Source organism: Bremia lactucae, linkage group LG3 (assembly GCF_004359215.1).
Source record: "Bremia lactucae strain SF5 linkage group LG3, whole genome shotgun sequence".
NCBI classification, from domain to species: Eukaryota; Oomycota; class Peronosporomycetes; order Peronosporales; family Peronosporaceae; genus Bremia; species Bremia lactucae.
This window is the reverse complement of record NC_090612.1, coordinates 2,739,265-2,759,075: the sequence shown is the minus strand read 5'-3', so window position 1 is coordinate 2,759,075 and position 19,811 is coordinate 2,739,265. Positions and strand designations below refer to the sequence as shown.

Here is a 19,811-nt window from a genome sequence, read left to right as displayed (position 1 = left end):
CTAGCCAACTCGATCGTAAGTACCAACTGAGCAAGCCCACTCACTTCATGGAGCCACTAATTCCGCTTCCATGCCAACCTTGCCTAAATGACTCGAATCTCAGTGAGTCCCTTTCCCGCTATCAGAAAAGGCTTTTCTTATCTTCATGTCGCATACTTTGACGACAGCGCGTCATCCAATTCGAAGAAAACCCTATCTTTAGATCTCGTCCCTACAATGGCCAACCTCACCCAATGTCTCGTGAGCGAGGCTTTCACCGAGAGCCATGCTAGTGATGACAACAAACAGCTCCCACTTGCAGTCACCGAGTCTTGTGCGATGACGAGCGTGGCCACGGATCCTGCACCCGAGACACGACAATCTGCTTTACAAACGACTCTCAACGTGGCTTCCTCGGCCGCGAGTCTTGTGCTTTACCCGTACGTCGTAGCAAGCAAAGCGGTCGTCAGTGCGACGTCAATGGCGGTTTCAGCTCCAATTCATCTTACTTACCTTGTTCATGCCAAAATCACGCAAATTTGGGAGCCTAGATCCCAAGAACAGGCGCTTAACGATAAATTGGATATGAAAGAGGAACGTTCTAGTACGAGCTCCAACAGGAGCGACAATGAAATGGAATTAATGCTAATCGAATCAAAACACGTCCTGACGAGTAAAAGCACCGTATACCAATTGCTTTCGTTGCCAGTACGGCTAGTGCATACTGGTGTATCGACGGCCGTGGCAATTCCTACCCAACTAGCTTCCTATGGTAGCCAAACGATCTATGGAGCCATGTCAGTATCCCATCACTTGGCTACATCTGTGGTAATGGCTTCTACCGAAGCCATAGCAAACACAAGTAGATCTGTAACTCGCCGTCTTTCTTCGAACGCCGTCTCCACAGTCTCTTTCACTGCTTTATTCGTCTCGGGGGCAATGAAAGCATCAATTAATAGTGTCCATTACATCCTTCCTTCTTCACTATCGAATATAATGTGGAAAAGCCTCAATACCTCGGGTCGTGTGTCCTTAGATATGATGTCGTATGCAGTAGCAGTGCCATCGTATCGGATATTAACGACAATATTGCCAGGAATCAAGACACTTTCGACCGAAAGCAATGCGATTAAAGAGACGAGAACTGCTGGCATCATGCTCGTGCGAATCTTGGGACCACAAAATGCCTTTTACGTCTTGAAATGGATAGTTGAAACCATCAATAGTGACGAGACTTTTGACGCTATTGTATTGTGTCGTGATATTCTCTACGAATCACTCCAAGCGGAAAACTATCGCCAAGCAGTGATATCCGTTCGTACATCGACGAGTGTGAATAAAATAATACATGGGCTCCAAGAAGTGGTGAGTGTTTTACCGTCCTTGGACGAGTTGCTGGATACGGCAGTTTTGATAAAAGATGTATCAAATGAGGCCGTGGAGGGTCTGATTCATGTTCTCAGTCGAAACGATGACGGCATTGTTTGCTCTGAATCGATTGAGGATGATATGAACGTGATTCTTGATGGCGTACAGGTCACCAACGCGACTTTGGATGGTGAAAATGAAAACATGGTGAATCCGATTTTTGACACGGGTATTGAATTGGTGAAGAGTATTGGGGAGAGTGAAGAAACTTCGTCGTTTTTGAATGCTTTTGGTGATTTTCTGGACGTACTGGTGGGTTAAATGGAGTCGTGAATGGACTAGAAATTGCTGTGACTCGTGTTTGGATCGTTTGCAGAGCTCTTGGTTAAAAGAGAAGTGGGTATTGTATGCTGATTTTGGAAAAACAGTATTGTGGGTTTGGCACGTTAATATTTAATTTTAAAATTTCTGAAATAAAAAATAATGAAATATGAGTTCTCGGGACGACTATGTAAGTTGAAATTTGACGGCAACGTTTTGCCGACTTATTCTTTCAGTAGGGTATATACCAAATATACAAACGTTACTAGAATAGTCTCCAAACAGTAAGCGTTTTGAAACGGGGCATCTTTGATAGTACTAGTAACAGCACTAATCAACCTACACTGATTACAGCGAAGGTGAGGTGCCTCAATTACTTCACGTACACGACGTGCAGAGGAGAGTTCTAAGAAGGTGGTGAAACAGATTGTCGATTTGCTAATAACTTATGCGCAAGATATCTGTTATTTCGTAGCCACTGAACGAGGGCCGGTGGCTTTTGCTCCGGTTGCTCATGGTGACCTTCTCCTGGACGTGGTGGGATCGTTCTAGGCTGCTGTTGAATAAGGTCCAAGTTCACATGCAGCCGTGCTCCTTGAAATTTCCTGTCCGGCTGCCTGTGCTCCCTTTTCGCGACCACTCTGATTTGCTGGAATGTCGATCCCAGAAGGCATCCACATTCTCTTGTTCTGTCAGTACTGCTCCTCGGTACACAACTTCGTTCCATGTCAACTAGGGATGTGTGTGACAGACCGTACACCCTATTCTCCATCCCCTGTTCCAGGAATCCGTAAAATTGTCTTCGTAGTCGGGTACTGCGCATTTAATTGAGCCCTGCGGATACGTGAGACACCTGGCGGACGTCTGCTTGCGCAGTATTCCTTCAATTCAAATAGCCTCTCTTGTGGCCACTTTTCCCCCGTCCAGTGCGCTATCAACTTTATCCACCAAGCTGCCGCGCACGGTCACTCCCATAGCAGATGATAATACGTTTCCACTTGACCAACACACTCGCTGAGTTTTGGGCAGCGTCGGTCTAGCGGTCGGTTGTTGTAATGCAAATTGAGCTGATGCGTTGCCACTCGATATTCTGTCCACACTTGGAACTCGTACAGGCTGTTGTCGTGACCCCAGACTTGCTTGGGTGTTTGGTTTAATGCCGCTCGTTGCCACTCGTCATGCTCCACCCAACGCTCTATCTTCCGAAGCTGATCATCGAGCCCCGTTGACAGGTCTCTGCTGTATCTCCTAAAAGGTTGCCTACCAAGTTAATTTATGTGATGAGCATTTCACGCACAGCTCGATGGAAAGCGATATAGTAGTGAATTTGCTTTAATGACCACAACGACTGGGTCCTGGTCGAGTAAAGAAACTGGCGACACACGCTTTCGATCATCCATCGTGGACTCGCCTGGTATATGCCCGTCCGGTTGTAAGTCCCAGCTATAACCCATAAGCTCTTTTGGGGCTTGGCGAAGTACTAGCGGTGGCCGCTTGACAAGTTCTTCCCGATCTCTATTGTTGACGAAGCCAATCAAAGAGCTATTGCCCATTTACGCAGCTTTTTATCGGTATGACGGTTATTTAGTTCCTGACATGCAAAGAGCAACACATATTCCGATAGTCCGAACCGCCGAATGCAGAATTGGCCAATCGGAACATCCGGAATCGTGTTGTACTTCTTGGTGTCGAGCATGCGCCCACTGGAATCACGTATACAAGGATTCCTGCTCAAGAAAAAGTATTGATTTCTGGTCACCAGTCGTCATCACACTCACTTCAAATTGGGAGTGGATAGGCAAAGGAAATATTACATTCGTCTCCTTCGCACCGAATGCTTGCTTCTGTTGCCACCCGCTCTGCGACAGCGGGGACAAGATTAGTATCGTCTGATGCTGATCCTCCGTCGGTGCAAGCCACATACCCAAAAATTGCAGTGGCTGCTTGCCAGGTGTTTGCGTCGATGTGGTCAGGCGTCGGCTAGGTAATTTACGAGAAGTGATACCCCCGGCCTCTACCGTCCACCCTCTCTGCGAAATTCCTCTGAATGCCCACCTCCTCCATACACCCCCTCTTTCTGTGTGAGCCACTGCATTGCGTGTTTCGTGTACCGGGTCTCAATAGCTTTTTCCACTGACACCAGCTCAACACCCTCAGCTTTCTTCGAGGTAACCAATAATGCCGGAATGGTCTTGTATCTGCACTTTCCGTATCTGTATATCTAAGCCACAAGAAGCGTTTTTACAAATGATTGATACCATGCGCTGTTTACTGGGGCACCTCGAATACGGCTGCCGTGAACAAGTTCGACGCGAGGACGAGAGTGTTCAATATCACCACACGATAGCCCACACTTGTGGCGACTTTGTTGCTTTGAACAACCGTCGCCTAAAAATTTAGATCTTAGTAGCACAATGGCGATTTTCCATTGCTGTTGTGCCCATCTCATAACCCAGATACCTGACCGTGTCGGATCTTGTAGCACCGGAAGTCCTTCGTAGTCCAGCACCGAGACCGATCTGTTTAGACATATAAGTTGTCTTTTGGTAGTTTGTACGTGTAATGCCGAAAATTTACCAAATGCGTGCACCTGATGCTCAAAACCAGGGGCTAAGAGTCCTCGCGGATCTTTCGCTTTGTTAATCGCCAGATTGAGTTTCGACTGCTAGAAGGAAAATCAGGGGCGCTAGTGGGCACCCCTGACGTATCCCGGATTCCACCCTGATTGCTGTTGAAATCTCTCCATTCACTGCGAAACGCGCGCTTGTGCCCATATGCATTCGTCTTACTATCGCAACCTACAGTTGCCCGAAACCGAACCGGTGAAGCGTTTCATGAGTGAATTCCCGATCCACGGTATCGTACACTTTCCGAAAATCGAGCAGCAATATTACCTCACTTGCCGTTGCTGTCTGCGCTGGATTATATCGTGCGGTTGCTAACTGTGCGACCATCATCATGACGGTCTTCGCATTTGAGGCCCTTGAACGAACTCCTGTTGAGTGATCCAAATGACTTTGGGCAGTACTCGCTGGAGTCTCGTTGCAAAACATTTAGCGAAATTTTTTAGCTTGTCTGTAAAAGCGGTATTGGTCTGTAATCCATCGCATCATCCGAATCTCCTTTTGCGCAACGGGATAATAAGTGCCTCTAGAAGCGACGTATGCATATCCGCCCCCGTTCTAATTTGATTGCAGACCTCGACAAACGGCGGCAGAATTAATGCCTGAGTGTCTTTGTAGAAGTCATTTTAAGCCCGCCAGGAGCTGCTGCTTTATGTCGGAACAGTCTCGCTACAGCCTGAAGCACCTCATCCTTCGTAATTAAAGCAAGAATCCCCCAAGCATTTTCTCCTTCGGTATTGTTACAAAAGATGACAGCCCCTCCGGAAGCTTTGCTTTGCTTCTCCCTGTACCTTCGTCCTAATCCTGGTGCCGTTTGTGACGTCAGCTATGGCATTCGATGTTGGTGTGGGATTCATCCGTGGATCCGGGGTGTATTCGAGATCCGTTGGTCTTGTTTCCAACTGGACATCCGCTTGTAATTCCATCGCAGCCGCTCCGTTGTTTGCTCGAAGTTATTTCCGATACGCACGAGATTGTCCTCGCGCTGATCGTCTATATTCGCATAGTATAGGTCTGCTCTGTCTTTAAGTAGATCTCTTTCCCTCGCGCGTACCTTGGCTATTAAATGTTGACGCCGCTGAGATATCCGTCGCTGGACTGTCTGAATACACTTAAGACACTTGTTCACGGCAACATCCCACGTCCTGGTTCCGGCAACTGCACCAACGCCCAGGCCCGACATTTTCCTAAACAGCTCCTTCTATACCGGCGTTGGATGTCGTTTCCTGATCGAATAACTGACTTTGCCAAGGTTGCTCTCCGCCGGGCGGGATGTGGCTGTCGGATATGTTATCCGACCGATTGGTGATCGGTATGCAACGGTGGCACGTCTGCCGAGACCCATTGCACGATACCACCCACTCAGCCGGTTCGTAAAAGCGGTCAAGTCTGCTGGCCTTATTGCCTGTCGAATACGTAAAGTAGTTCACTGGATTATTGTATGTTCATTTTCTGCGTGCTCTATCAGTAATTGCGCGTCGTGCAATCCCGATTGGTCCAATAGCTGTGTTAACGCCGCGCTTTCCGAGCGGTTCACTCGCCGCTGGACCATGCGATCCAGCAGCGGACTTTGAACACTGTTAAATCGCCGGCCAATATCACATCATGTGTAGGTACACTCCATGCTGTTAACTGACGAATCAACAATACCGAGTCCGGGGATCATTAAGCGCGTAACTGTCAATTAAAACCCATTCATCCACGTGCAGGTCGATGCGTCTCTTGTCACATAAATGCTGTTCCCACGCTACCGCCGCGGCAGCGAATTTCGGGTTTAAAAGAATAGCCAAACCCGCACTCCGCCTAGACCCTATACTCCAGTTTGATAGACGGTGAACGCATGCTGTGTTGGTTGACTGATGCCACATGTTACTCCAAAGCTTCCAATTCTTCTGGTTGGTGACGTAAAGCCATGGGGGTTCTCTGGATGTACTAGGCCAGCGACCGTTTTTTTAGTGTGTGCCGCTACGCTGTTAGCCATTGCTTCCGTGTATTTGCCCGGAAACCAACCCCCCGGACGTTTTGTTGAGAAAACTGGGATCGGAACACTGTAAAGGCATCTGCTGCCGAAAGTGTGTTTTACTTCTCCTTATTATGTAATCGATGAGTCACCACGTGAATGCGACCACTCTTTGGAGGTCGACCATAAATGCGAGTCGGACAAAATGGCTGACTCAAAGCGAACAAAGTCAAAAGACGGCGAATCATGACCTGCGCACGTCTAGTGGGCGTCGACCACAATTTGACGTTTGCGGCAGTGATGGACCACTGTACAAACGCCAATCCCGCAGAAAGATGTCTTGTTGACATCTTTCCGCGGGATTGGCGTTTGTACCAGAATGGTGGCCGTGTTCAACTTATTGTACCCCTACACGTCGGATGTCTGTTGTATACCCGTTCCATGACGTGTGTCTAGTGGAACCTGTGGGCTGCCCATAATAATCACTCGAATTCGTCTTCTCAGCATGTTCAAATGCTGAGACGAAGAACATCTCGACTGCTTCTCAGTCAACCGACCTACCAGCTCCATAATACGCTGTCCGATAGCTCGTGTTGCTATGGAGCAGCTGTAAGTGTGCCCGCGACCGCATGTGCACTCCAGTAAGCGTCCCGTCACCCTATAAGTGTGCCCGCGACCGCATGTGCACTCCAGTAAGCGTCCCGTCACCCTATAGCACACTCATTCGCGAACAAATGTGATTGCGCCCATAATATGTTGGCTGAGCAGTATCCGTCGCTTGGGATCGCAAAACCTGAGCATTTCATCATGCGCATAATTGTGGCTCCTGAGTTTGCTCCAATTATCTAAGTCGTCAATGAGCGGTGCCAGCCAGATTCCAGCGCTTGTAGCTGGCCACGGTGATTCCACCCATCAATCCAGGATCGAATCGCGTTGTCCGAAACCTTCTCTCGATACTCATGTAGCGCCCTTAAGAGGCTGTCTTTACTCCACTCTGCCGTCCACTGGACCAGCACCTCCGGATGGAGTAGCTTGAGAATTTCGCTTGAAAAAGCAAACTGTCTGAGAAACATCAAACGTTTCCCTGGAAAAAATACCGTTGTGGTCCCCTGCCACTCGTGGGTGAGCAGATTCCACGCACCTGCACAATCCTCTCGATCAATCCGTACATCAGTCAGCGCCATCACCGCTGGTTTATCCCTCGTTTTACGCTTGTTGGGAACTAAAGCCAATTGATGGCCGCTGTGTCGTGCCCATCTGCTACCTGAACCCTCTCCTGTCGCGCGGGCACCCGTTTTTTCGTTCCCACTGTCAGCGTAAGTTCACTCGGCCTGGTTTTTCATACCACTAGAGCCGTCTGGATAATGTTGTCACCTGACAGATGCAGTTGGTGATTCTCTTCCTTCATTTGCCGTACTAGCACTCCCAGTCTCAAGTTGTTACCACGCTTACATGCATGCTCTATTTTTCCACACTGTTTCGCTTCCTGGTTGAGAACTGGTGCGGTACAGCCCCCCCCACTTCGAACTCCTCACATAGATCTGGCAGCATATCCAGATTGACCTAATGAACGAATCCTGAATAATGACGCCCCCAGAATCGTAGCGCGAGAGGTGGGAGGGGACCTAGCTCGATCCTAGGCACCCGAATCTCGATTACCCAATCTTTAGTGAGCATTGGGTACTCAGCAGATGTTTCAATCAATATCCTTTCCTGCGAAGACGAGTTGGCCCAAATTTTTGCATTCTCAATCCACTCTGGTCGTGGGCTAGTTGATCTTCCAGGTGATGCAGACCTGCGTACTTAATACCCTTCCTTTGTATATGATGTGAGTTGCTCCAATGGGTCTGTCGGCCCGTCCAAGGCAGAATTCACCAGCGCCTGAGCTAATACCATGGCCATACAGGTGCCTGTTGCCGGTTTGTTTACTTTACGCATCCCAATTTGAGTCTTGATTTTCTGCATAGTAGTTGGCAGCCCTTTAACTGGCGGTCATCTGGGAAGCGGTGAGCGCCCACGTAGGAGCACCTGCGTGCAGATCTGGAGCAGCTTGTTGCGCTCCTGACGTTTTTTCGTCATCAGCACGGGGCTCGTAAGCATCCCTACTTTGTCTCGATCTAAGCCGTCCACCCGACGCTTGTGTTCGTCCACCGTGAGGTAAATCTCCTTGCCCTGTCGGCCACGGCTCTCCTTCGGAGAAGATTAGTCCAAATCAATAGGCTCGCTACCCGATTGTCCAGCGACCTCCTCCTTTTGTGCTTGGTCACCCTGGAATGATTCGTCATCATCCATTTTACTGTGTAAGACCTCAAAACCTGCTTCAGTCTGTTTCACCCTCCTTCAATGCTCAGTTACGTACCCACTGTCGGCTCCCCGACCACATGGGCGCCGTGAGCCAAGGTTGCTTTTCTTGTGGCTTCGGCTCTGGAAGTTTGGACGTGTCGTTTCGACTACTAGAACTTTTCCTGTTCTGTGACAGGCCAACATTCTTCCCTCCTGTGATGGCGGCAGGAAGAGTATAAAAAAGGAACTGCTTCTGTCTCTCTTAAGCCAGCGTCATCCCTCGTCAGGGATGAAACCTCCGCCGCCCCTACCTCCGGAAGGAAAGGAGGGGCCAAGCGCTGGATCAAGGCCACTGCGGAATGGATGTATTGGGGATGTCACCCAGCCCGGCCGAAGGGACCAGTAGAGGTGACAATGAGGAACGGTGGCGGTGGCTGCGATGACTAACCGGGACGGTGGGGATGAGGGAACAGAGGACATTGGTTCTCAAGCGGCAAGAAGCGTTCGTTCTATCGGCGCCATGACGCGCCAACATTTGACGGAGGCCGCCCAGACCAATCAAGCACATTCCGCAAAGGTAGGCAAGATCACTCCGAGTCCGGAGCACAGGGTAACGATCATGCTCGAGCATCGAGTCCAATCGAGAGCACAGTAACGCCGGCGGATATGTTCGAGGCGCTCGTGGACGGTGTTAGAGGCTCATTGGAGGCGGGTCCAGTAGAAGTGCGGAGAATAACGCTGCAGGATCTTTTCAAAAGGTGCTTCTTGGCAATTCGAGTTGTGGCACGGGAGGTGCCGCCAAGTCAGCAGAGGTTTCCCAAGCTATACGGGCCGGAAGTCAACGGGCAGCTAGCCCTATTCCGACAGGCTTTCGTTGATGGAAGGGGCACGTTGCCGGATTGAAAGAGCCTTGGTTATGCAATCAGTAACGACTTACTGACGACTAAGTGGGGCCTTAATAGATTTTTTCGTAAGCTGTTCAGTATGCACAAGTGGGCGAAGGCACCCGTCTCAAACCAGTGGGTGCAAACAGTCCGACAAGGAATTGCTCAGGACAAGCTCGCAACAGCAACTCACAGGACACGGACGTTTGAAAGAGTTATGTTCAATCAGATGAAGTACGACGCTGACACATGCGCCAGCTGTGTACGAAAGTGGGGCAGGGAAAGCTCGGTGCGTTACGTGAAGGAACCACGTTGGAGTGGGAGGTCATCAGAGAATTGACAGAAGGGGGCATCGTCTGTCCGCGACCTCCCCCTTCTCAGATGTGTATTAAGTGCGTATGCATTGGCATCAGCGGAGATATTCCGGCTCAACGTAGCACAGTCACATAACATGCTCGGGTAGGTGAAGGCTATCAATTACGACCCTGCGACTCTGGCCATGCATTTCCTTTTCTTACACGGGATACTGCGCGTAAGTATCAGGAGACGCAGATACCGTACTACGGGACTGTGTATCGGCTACGGAACGTCCACGGAGTGATAGCGGGTTCGGCGTGGCTGCGACAGCAGGGACTTAATGGAGCAGGAGCTTACCAAAAAGCAGAGTATACTGTACGGCTGTCGAACTTGACAAGGTTTTTAGCGACATTGGGCCTTGTAACCTGCGAGCACGTCAGTAAGCGGTCTATATAATGAGAAGGTACGAGATGGATACCTCGAAGACTCAGCTCGCGCTCACGGAGAGGATTTATCGACACATGTGCGCGTAGAATGACGTCAGCTGTCAATCGCATTGCATTTTTTTCCCTGCGTTTGGTGGATACGGTTAACAGCATTCCTCAAGTCCAAGATCTCGACTTCTTCTAAATGGAATACCTGGATACATGTTGTCTGAACTCCAGAACATCGACAACATGGAGTGTGACCTATAAATTGGTGGGTTGTCCGGCATTTTTGATGGGATTGTCTGGATTATGTGGTTCGGGACTGCAATAATCATAAGTCATCCTAATATGGACATCCGGAGGAAATGCCTCCGTTGCGGCAATAGTTGGCATATTCACGCTCGACGAAACTTTTCAGATGTGCAGCTCACCGGTCCTGGTGGGCGCGTGGCGTTGGAAGAAGAAACGTGCAAGTTAGAGGACCTCGCGAAACCGTTTTCTAGCTTGGACGAGCTCAAACAAATCGCACATCAGCGTTTCAAGCTCCAGAGAGAAGCAGAGACGATGACGCTGAAGCAATTAATCCCCCAAACTTTGAGCTCGACTTGAAGGGCCAAGAGGGGCTGATCGATTAACCCACTGCGCTGCAGATTGGAAAGTGGGGAATTTTCAAGTAGCAAAAAGTCTTAGCTACTAAGGGTTGATACTATAGCTTTAGTATAGGGAAAAGTAAAACTGTATCAATAATCTAGTCTTTCGTAACGATCTTCTATCTACTGGCTTTAATATATTAAAATTCACGATTGGCGGGGTTGATTTAAGTTAAATTGAATTCCGCCAATCGTTACTTTAATTTAAGTTTATATCAAGGGAATATAAAAATATACCAAAATAGTATATAGATAAAAATGTTTACCAAATAATTAAAAAATTAAGAGAATATACCAAAATAATTAATAAATAAAGAATATATACCACGCATGTATAGTATACGTACGAGTATACACAAGCTTGGGGTCATGGAGAGATACGATTGAAGACGTTGCTATTAGCTATATTATAGAACGAAGGAAACTACAAACTTGTCTTAAATCATTCGCATTAAATTTAATACATGTATTCTATTTTTTATGGCGAGGATAACCCAGTTTTGGATGAAAAATCTCAAACTATCATGCACTATGTACTAGAGACAACGAAGTATACAATCATGCGTCCGGCTCGGGAAAGTCCTACGATTGTGACCAAATCATTAGCACATCCCGCACTTTTTGATTTGGCGCTTTTCAATTCTTTCAGTTGCTTGTTGTGATGGGATACGGTTCTTCTTGGGCGCCCTCTTTTTTAAATAGATGGAGCGTTGCACACACCTCTTGTGAGGACACTTTTAAGCACAATCGGCAATATTTTGTCTTCGGATCTTTCAGAATAGGCGGTTGCATACGCTGATAATTTCCAGTTTCGTGGAACTACGTTACAAAATCGGGCAATTTTTTGGTGTACCTCAGAGCTAGTAGGGCATGAACGCAAGGCAATCGAACATTTTCGAAGTGACCACACGGGTATCGTACATTATAAGCACAAAATTGAATTGCAAGTTCACCGGGATATTTCCCATCTCTACGACTTGCGGCGATGAAGCATGAGGTCGAGCATTCATCAACTTCACCACATTTCGCAACGGCCAATGTTTTATTCAAGTTAGTACTCCCGACCCTCTCACTTTCTTGACGTTATCAACGACTTGCATGCCACGCAGCGTTCGATTTCCATCAAGCAGTCGATGACTGGAAGACTCCGAATTCCCCTCAACACGCTGTTTACGGGTCCACGTTATTTGACGTCAAAGTGTTGTAACTTGGGTAAGCCGTTCCTCATTTTTCACGACCAAGCTCCTGAAGCCACGCCGACTCACTGCTGTTCACGCTTGCGATATTTGCTGCCACCTTCTCGTACTCCACTGTTGTCCGTGTACGAGCCGATATCCACTACAAATTCTTTAAGACCTTGGACTTGTATATCTTGTTAAGATTCTCCATTAAATAGCGGAAGCAAAAAGTGTGGAACTTCTGGTGACGCTGTCTGCATAGCTTTTATAATTTTCTTGTCCCTATCGTATATGACGAATGCTGGAACTGGCTGTAGGTGGAAGAGTAGGAAATTCACAGATCATGTCCAGTTATCTTTGCTCCCCACCGATACGATCCCAACTTCGATTATTTGGATCTCGTTGTTTCCATTTCGAAAGCACGCTACAATGAGAATTTCACCGACTGTCGTCTTCATAAAGGTTCCAATCACCGATATACCACGCTCACTGTATGGCTTATATGCTTGAAGCCCTTCTCAAAAAATGACACATGACATCAAGATTGGATTCGTGACCTCGAATTTTCAGCTCATCCAACTGGATGTAATGAGGTTGTATATGTCAATGTCGCTTTCGAATAACTCAAGCTACAACCTCTTGAGAGCGCGAACGCAATTCATATAGGTGACGATAATCCTTTCGTTAACTTCAACTAGATCATCATGGGTGTCACTTTTCTGCCAGAAGATATGGCCATATCTCTGATTGCAGTATCTATAGCATTTTTATCGCAGTCTCATATCTGCACGACGCCTTGGACGATCCGAATACTTGACAGGTGTGTAAAGCAAACTTTTTCGGAGGGCTGAATGTATGCGAAAAAGCAAACTGCACAACGAAGAGATAGCCGTGTTGCGAGCACACTGCCTTGTAGCGCTGTTTATCGCTTGACACAACACGAAACGGACGGTTGCAATTACGATTGTATACAATAGCTGCTTAAATAATTTCGCTTTATTAGCGTACCATCTATCCTATAAGATTCTTCTAGCTTGCTGTTACTCGTCGTCGCTATCCATCGCTGGTATTGATATGTATCAAAACACAATCGTTGATGTGTGGCCAGCAAGAGGTAGCGGGGGTGGAACATCATAGTTTTGCAACATGCCAGAATTATACGTATTGCAGCATTATAAGATTAGAGCAGGATATGTGTCAAATATTGTCTAAACAGCAGAAAACGTAAACGGAACAGTCTTACAGAGTCTTAATCTACTCGAAAGGTTATTAATTACGTGACTAAATTGAAGCATGCTAAAAAACTCCGTCGTATGCTTATGACAAATTTCTATGAGTAACAACGCCTTCAATCCATATCACCTCATGATACCTTCTCTGCCTCATGGCTAATATCAAGTGTAGCATATCTCTTCATGATCCCAAGCTTGTCTATACTCGTACCGACCTTCTTACAATTAACCCCCACAAACCATTTATGAATATATTCACCGAAAGTCGTTCGTCAGAAAACATTGATTGCGCACCAAATAGTTTTATTCAGAAGCATTTTAACTCGCAAAATTTTCGAGATCAAGTAAATACCAAAATTTTACATGATATCGAAAATTTTGCGAGTTAAAATGCTTCTAAATAAATGCAACAATCATTCAGTATGTTCTCTAAAGTTGTGAACCATTTGGTCGACCGACAAAGCGAGTGCAAGAACATAAGCACGCAAGTATTCAGATTGTTGACCAGGCTATTTTAGAAATATCGACTAGATACATTAATAATGAATATTACATATTTTAGCGCTGAGAATGATGCTGCCAACACGCCGCCGCAAATTGCTCGATGCGGCGCTGCTTTGCAACGTTGTAAGCACTCTTATGCCAGTAACCATGAGCTATTATAGTGGTATGATGTCTTATAAATGTTCTTGTGCCACTTCTTTGCTGTAGGTCCTCTCCTGTTCGCCAGAACTGGCCACCGTGTTTCAGCCCAAAACGCCATTTCTGATTTTTAATGATTCTGTCACAACTATTTGTTATATGATATTTCCATTTGTGGCTTTTGCACTCTTACATAAGACGCCGTCAGATTTTTCTGTACGATTCTGGGACGTGAAAGTTCGTTGAGAGCGATAAAGACTTATCAAAACCGTAGATTGGGTGTTTAGTCGGAACGTCGTCGCTGGAATTGATGCTGGCATTTGAAAGTGCTACTTACTGGGTAAAAAAATATAGTCTTTTTGTTACGTATTTGTGCTCTTACGCATTACCCTATTGCTTGAAAGGGATTCGAAGCGCATCACACGAAAGCGATAGCAGCCTATTTTGCATCGGGGCTTCATGCATTAATTTTTGCCGTTCAATGTGGAATCACAACTCTCGTGGTCAAGTGTAAGGATGACGTGATTGACACATATGCAGGTAAGAAATAACAGTTGTAGCTGATTTGATATAGTATTACAAAATATATTTTGTTTAAATGTACAGCATACGAGTATATTCCAGACATCAGCTATTCTGGCAATGTCGACCCAATGGTTCTTGCACCCACAACTTCACCTACTTACTACCAAAATACTATGCCTACAGCCGATGCTGAAGAAGACTGTGGCAATTGACGGAACAGTAATTGTATATTTATCTGTTATAGCGCGTCGATGTAAAAATTTCGGAATTGAAAAAGTTTTGATACGTGATTAAATTAGCGACCCTTTAGCGACACATGAAAGTTACATCGCCAACATTCTCGAATCTCGATGCGTGTGCCGCTTCACGAAAAATCCGAATAGCAATTTTTTTCACAAGCACGCGAATTAGTATTATGACATGAACGTCATTTTACACGCACGCGAATTAGTATAAAGGGTAAAAAAAAGAATGACGTGATGCAGATGCAGAAATTCTAATTGATCGTAAATTTCATAAGGCTGCGTTTTACGTAAGTCCCAAGCGACACCAGAACCTCTTAGCATAACCCCACTAAAACCTACATTTAAAGCAGTAAAAAATGTATTCTTCGATTACATAATACTTAAAATGACATGGTGGGTTTCTTCTGATAACTTGGAAAAAGGGAAAGAAAAAGAATGACGTGATGCAGATGCAGAAACGATGCATTCGAGCAAAAAGCAAAAATACCTACAGAACTGGGTATGAATTGGGCTTATTCTGCGGGGTTAGGGTAATTTTTACAGCAGATTAAATTTCTTCGGTTACACTGAAATGCTTCAAAGCCCGTTCAATAAAATGTTAGAAGAGTTAGAAGAGCCCAGAATGGGTACGGGAATGTGATTAATGCTCTGCACGGCCGTCAAAATATGCAGCAGTGCATTCTGAAGCGCTGCCTCGGTATCCCAGCGCAGAGTTTTCGCTCCTCTAATTTATAAAGTCAGACGCAAGTCTTTTTCACTCCATATTTCGATAACAACCTCTTTTTATTTTATGAAAAATAAAAGGTCGGAGCCACAGAGATTAATCACGCTTTGACGCTCTTGCGTGGTCGCGCGAGCTGTCAATTTTGCCATGCGCTTATTTTGTTAACATTTGCTAAAATAGGCAGGAAAAACATCGTGCTACATTCGTCTGGATTGCTCAGTACAAAATTTTATATGCATTGGTCTGTATGTTCTTTCTTCATGGGTTGCATTTAGATCTCAGCAAAGATCGTGCCCTCCAATCTACTCGAGGACTGTTTCAAATGTGTCACATAAAAGCTGAGGACTGGTCTGATCTTGTTTACATAGGACTCCAATGTCATAAGAAGATCAGACCAGCCCATCAAACGCTATACGAGTACAATAGATACGCAGAAGGGGCCGCTTTAATCTCGTTAATTGATACCGTAAAGCCCCTCGTCCTCATTTCTTTAGTTTTTTGCGGGAACCTTGCTGCCTCGAAAACATTCCATCACAGCCAATCATGCAACTCAAGTACTTCGTCGCCATATTTGCTGTACAACAAGGTGCTGGCTCAGCGCTCGATTCGAATGAAGAAGAGCAGCTCATCGATCCGGCACTACGCAGACTCGAACCTCCGTCGTCATTTTCGGCCAATCCACAGGTAGACGACAGCCAAGGAGCCTTGAAGCCGAGCCGTCGCCGAGTGCGGTACGATGATCATGACACGCTGGATCAAAGAAGTGCCCTGCTCTTTGCCACGCCTTTGGATCGATTTTCCGCAGCGGAGAAGTTGATTCAAGATCTAGAAACCATCCACGCTTCTGGATTTACATCCGCGCACACCATCTTAGGCAATCCCAAACTCAGAAGCGCTTCCATACCCCCCGAAAACCTGCACGCGGTCACAGATAGCCACATTGCTGAAGCAAGCCGCACTGTCGAAGCTAAAAGACCCAATACCAAATCTAAAAGATCCAAAACCAAATCTAAAAACCGCGAAAGCAGAGCGAAAAAGCTCTCGATCCAAGACACTAAAAACGAGAAAAGTGCTTACGAGATACAACTGGATAGCTTTCTTCAAACATATCTCGAAGGACGAGCCAAGATTTCCGATCCAATTTTATGCATTTATTATGACTACGCATACTATGTCGCTTTGAAATCGAATACGCCTGGCAAGCAATTCAACACTTTCGCGCTTCCACGCTTCAAGAATGACGGCTTTGACGGCTTTGAGTTTTTGGCTACAATTGATGCTTACGTTCAACAGATCTGGAAAGAAACTCGTTCCATTGAAGGTATTGACGCAATTTCACCTAAAGATGCGACATTCAATGCGGAAACGTTCATGAAAGTGCTTCGATATGTGAGTCTAATGAAAGAAAACCAAAATGGACTCTTGACAGAGTACGATGTCGTGTATCTTTCTCGATTCTTTTTTTTTAAAAAGGTTACTGTCCGACTGCTTGATTGGCTGGGAGAACATTCAGACCTTAAAGATCTTGTCCCAAAGATCCGTCAAATTTATCAGACGGCGATTACGAACGCGCAAACGAGGGCGGCAGCGGAAGTCTTAAAAGCTCCTTCCGACACACTTTAAAAGATGCTTTCATTCTAAATTGCGATTTGTCGAGTGATTTTAATCGTTTTCTCGTTATGTCAGCGCAACAAAAACTATCATTTTCCTGAAAATACCGCAATCGGAGTATTAGAATACATGGGGTCGATCTTGTGTCGAGTGTCAAAGTTGGTTCTTGGAGAGTCGCATAATTGGTTAAATAAGACTTCACTGCATTGTAAAAAAGGTGTTTTGTGTCATTCAGTCAACCTGCTGTGGACAGAGATGCAGGTTCGCATGAGTTGCAGGTTCCGAGAGGCAGTGTGGTGGCCACTTACCGCACATGCGTGTATTTCCGTACTATGGGCGCTAAACATGGGGCTATGTGTGTCCATTCCTGCGCATCAGAGCGAAAAAGTAACAAGTCGTAGCGATGGCGTGAGAACTCCGGTCGCTGGTAGGTAGCTTTTAAATTCTTTTCGGTAGCTTTGAATTCTTCTCGGACTTATTTTTATTTAAGCATTTCTTTCAATTTTAGAAGGAAGTTGATGCAAAAAAGTAGTTGCTACAAAAATGTGCCTCCGCCACAGAAGGAACTTAAGTGACTCACACTCCTGCACCACTTCTATCGGCAACATAGTCGAACCCTTGGAGCCTTTTTCAGTATTTGGAGTTCTTACGGACAGCAGAATCAACGATCAGCCTGCAAAAGGTTTATTCCGAAAAGGATAAATTAGTCCCTAAAGAAGCGCTCATTTGCATGAACATGAAATAAATTTTAGCAAATGCGTTCAATTGAGAATTACTTATTTCAAATAAAAAGAAGATAAATAGTGGCATGATGCGTATCTATGAACTGGCAATATTCGTGTCGGTGGTGCTGCTATGCCAAGTCGGTGTCTACTACATCCAGGCATGGCGCTGCAATGAAAAGCTTTCACCTAAAAATGGCAATGATTTAACAATCTTGATTGTGACGGACGTGCATCTACTGGGCAAGCGACGACGGTCCGTGGTCGAGAGAATGTGGGTGGATTGGCAGATGCACGCAGCTGCCAGAGCGGCTGTAGACGTGCATGCCCCTGAAATAGCGCTAGTTTTGGGCGATCAATTTGATGAAGGCGGTCCATGGACTTCTAGCTTCGTTTGGGACGAGTACGCCCGTCGATTCTTCCGTGTTTTTGCGCATTTTCTGCCGTTGAAAACGCTTTATGTAGTCGGGAATCACGACACGTCGTTTGGCCGCGACATGCGACTTCAGGACTTACAGCGCTTTGAAATTGCGTTTGGACCATCAAATTACGTTAAAAACATCGAGGGACACACGTTTGTGACTCTAAATACCATGGCCCTCGACTCGGACGTGGCTAGCCAGGATGTCAGGATCGAAGCAAGAAGCTTTTTAGAGAGTATTAATTTTAGCCAATTACGGACGAATAAAAGCAGCAAGGTTATCTTGCTAACACACTTGCCGCTCTTTCGCGTGGACGACCTCCAGTGTGGAGACGCGCGACTTCGTGAGGTTGGCCATGTTACGTACGAGGCCCCTGATTTTAGATACAAGACACATCATCACGTGCTTTCGAAAGAGCTGTCTAGGGAGTTGCTGGATAAGGTGCAGCCTGACTTAGTGCTCTCGGGTCATACGCACGCATGGTGTGCGTATAATCATACTGATGCTTTGGAGTATACTATCCCGACGTTCTCGTGGGGACAGCGTCCGGACCCAAGCTACGCATTGTTGCGGTTTTCGCATACGCATGAGCCTATAATTACGGCTTGTGATTTACCACACGAAACGTTTGTTTTTGTAGTATATGGTGTGACTGCTAGTATTATTCTACAAGCGCATGTCATCAGGCTTGTGCTTCGACTGCGTGCTCGGAAGGTCAAGAAGACCAAGGGAGTGTGAGGCTATTACACGACTGTATGATCTTGAAATACGGACCTGCTATATATTAACACCAGGGAAAAACATCCTTATAACGCCGTAAGATAAAGAAAATGTTTTATTGACCATGAAGCATCGCTGGTTGTACTTTAAGTATGGAGCTTGGATTTTTTCGGATCAACATATTTTACTTGTAGACCTGGCCAATTCAAAAGCTCAGGTATTTACATTGGATGGAAAACCAAGCGAATTAACGATAGGTTTAAGAACAAGTCCGTGTTCGACAGATGTAGCTCGTTAAACAACTATTATTACCTTTAAGAGGAAGAATAAAGAAGAATAAGATAAGATAATATTGTGGCTTGTTGCGATCGTAACTTAATAATCTTCCTCTGCACTTCGCGTAACGTGAGGTCTTCGGAGGCACCATCAGTGTAGGTATGCTAGTACTGAAGCAATAAAAACGAAAGGTGCCCCGTTACAGCTGTCGGACCTGAACGGGTATCACCTCGTGGTCCGCTGTAACGGGGTACTACTGATGTACGGCTTAAGGACAAAACTACTTAGCACCACCTCACAGCGAGAAGTGCCTCACGTCACTTCACGTGTGTAGCTGCAGTGTAGGCGGGCACGTCGTAATGCGGCCACGCTCTACTTAGGCACACACTTAAGCACAGCGAGGAAGCGATTAAACCTGCTTCTCTTGCGTGCAGTGAGGCAGTTGTGGAGGGCGCATTAGCGACCTCACCCAACACACTAAGAACTCTGGTTAAGTACCTAACGGGACCAGTAAAACGTATCTCTATAGATATCATTATATATGTATTGCGAGCGTATCTTTGTAGATACCTCGCGTAACTGATGACGCTAGCCGTCATCCCTCCTAATGTGAATGCACCCATGTGCATCACATCCACAAGGGTTGGTCACAAATGTGCACCACACCCGAGTGTTGGGTCTAATTACTATTATTTAGTAATTGACCATCCCCTTAAGTAC

At 46.2% G+C, this 19,811-nt stretch overlaps 7 protein-coding genes across 7 annotated transcripts; 4 read left to right on the top strand and 3 right to left on the bottom strand.

The window, feature by feature from the left end:
• Window positions 1-216: 216 nt before the first annotated feature.
• On the top strand, window positions 217-1,668 carry CCR75_001346 (uncharacterized protein; the record flags this gene model as incomplete). Its single annotated transcript, XM_067959450.1, has 1 exon — window positions 217-1,668. One exon carries the CDS (start codon window positions 217-219, stop codon window positions 1,666-1,668), a length of 1,452 nt encoding a protein of 483 aa, XP_067815083.1.
• Window positions 1,669-2,429: 761 nt separating this feature from the next.
• On the bottom strand, window positions 2,430-3,068 carry CCR75_001345 (uncharacterized protein; the record flags this gene model as incomplete). The annotated part of the gene is made up of 2 exons (XM_067959449.1): window positions 2,430-2,599; window positions 2,966-3,068. The coding sequence occupies 2 exons, from the start codon at window positions 3,066-3,068 to the stop codon at window positions 2,430-2,432; spliced, it is 273 nt and encodes a 90-aa protein (XP_067815084.1).
• Window positions 3,069-3,377: 309 nt separating this feature from the next.
• Window positions 3,378-3,590, bottom strand: CCR75_001344 (uncharacterized protein; the record flags this gene model as incomplete). Its single annotated transcript, XM_067959448.1, has 1 exon — window positions 3,378-3,590. One exon carries the CDS (start codon window positions 3,588-3,590, stop codon window positions 3,378-3,380), a length of 213 nt encoding a protein of 70 aa, XP_067815085.1.
• A 4,654-nt stretch (window positions 3,591-8,244) lies between these two features.
• CCR75_001343 (uncharacterized protein) lies at window positions 8,245-8,544 on the bottom strand (the record flags this gene model as incomplete). Its single annotated transcript, XM_067959447.1, has 2 exons — window positions 8,245-8,442; window positions 8,497-8,544. 2 exons carry the CDS (start codon window positions 8,542-8,544, stop codon window positions 8,245-8,247), a joined length of 246 nt encoding a protein of 81 aa, XP_067815078.1.
• A 5,173-nt stretch (window positions 8,545-13,717) lies between these two features.
• CCR75_001342 (uncharacterized protein) lies at window positions 13,718-14,583 on the top strand (the record flags this gene model as incomplete). The annotated part of the gene is made up of 5 exons (XM_067959446.1): window positions 13,718-13,831; window positions 13,916-14,083; window positions 14,121-14,186; window positions 14,251-14,386; window positions 14,453-14,583. The coding sequence occupies exons 1-5, from the start codon at window positions 13,775-13,777 to the stop codon at window positions 14,581-14,583; spliced, it is 558 nt and encodes a 185-aa protein (XP_067815079.1). The 5' UTR covers window positions 13,718-13,774.
• A 1,300-nt stretch (window positions 14,584-15,883) lies between these two features.
• CCR75_001341 (uncharacterized protein) lies at window positions 15,884-16,963 on the top strand (the record flags this gene model as incomplete). Its single annotated transcript, XM_067959445.1, has 1 exon — window positions 15,884-16,963. The coding sequence occupies one exon, from the start codon at window positions 15,884-15,886 to the stop codon at window positions 16,961-16,963; it is 1,080 nt and encodes a 359-aa protein (XP_067815080.1).
• Window positions 16,964-17,759: 796 nt separating this feature from the next.
• CCR75_001340 (uncharacterized protein) lies at window positions 17,760-18,833 on the top strand (the record flags this gene model as incomplete). The annotated part of the gene is made up of 1 exon (XM_067959444.1): window positions 17,760-18,833. The coding sequence occupies one exon, from the start codon at window positions 17,760-17,762 to the stop codon at window positions 18,831-18,833; it is 1,074 nt and encodes a 357-aa protein (XP_067815081.1).
• Window positions 18,834-19,811: the final 978 nt, after the last annotated feature.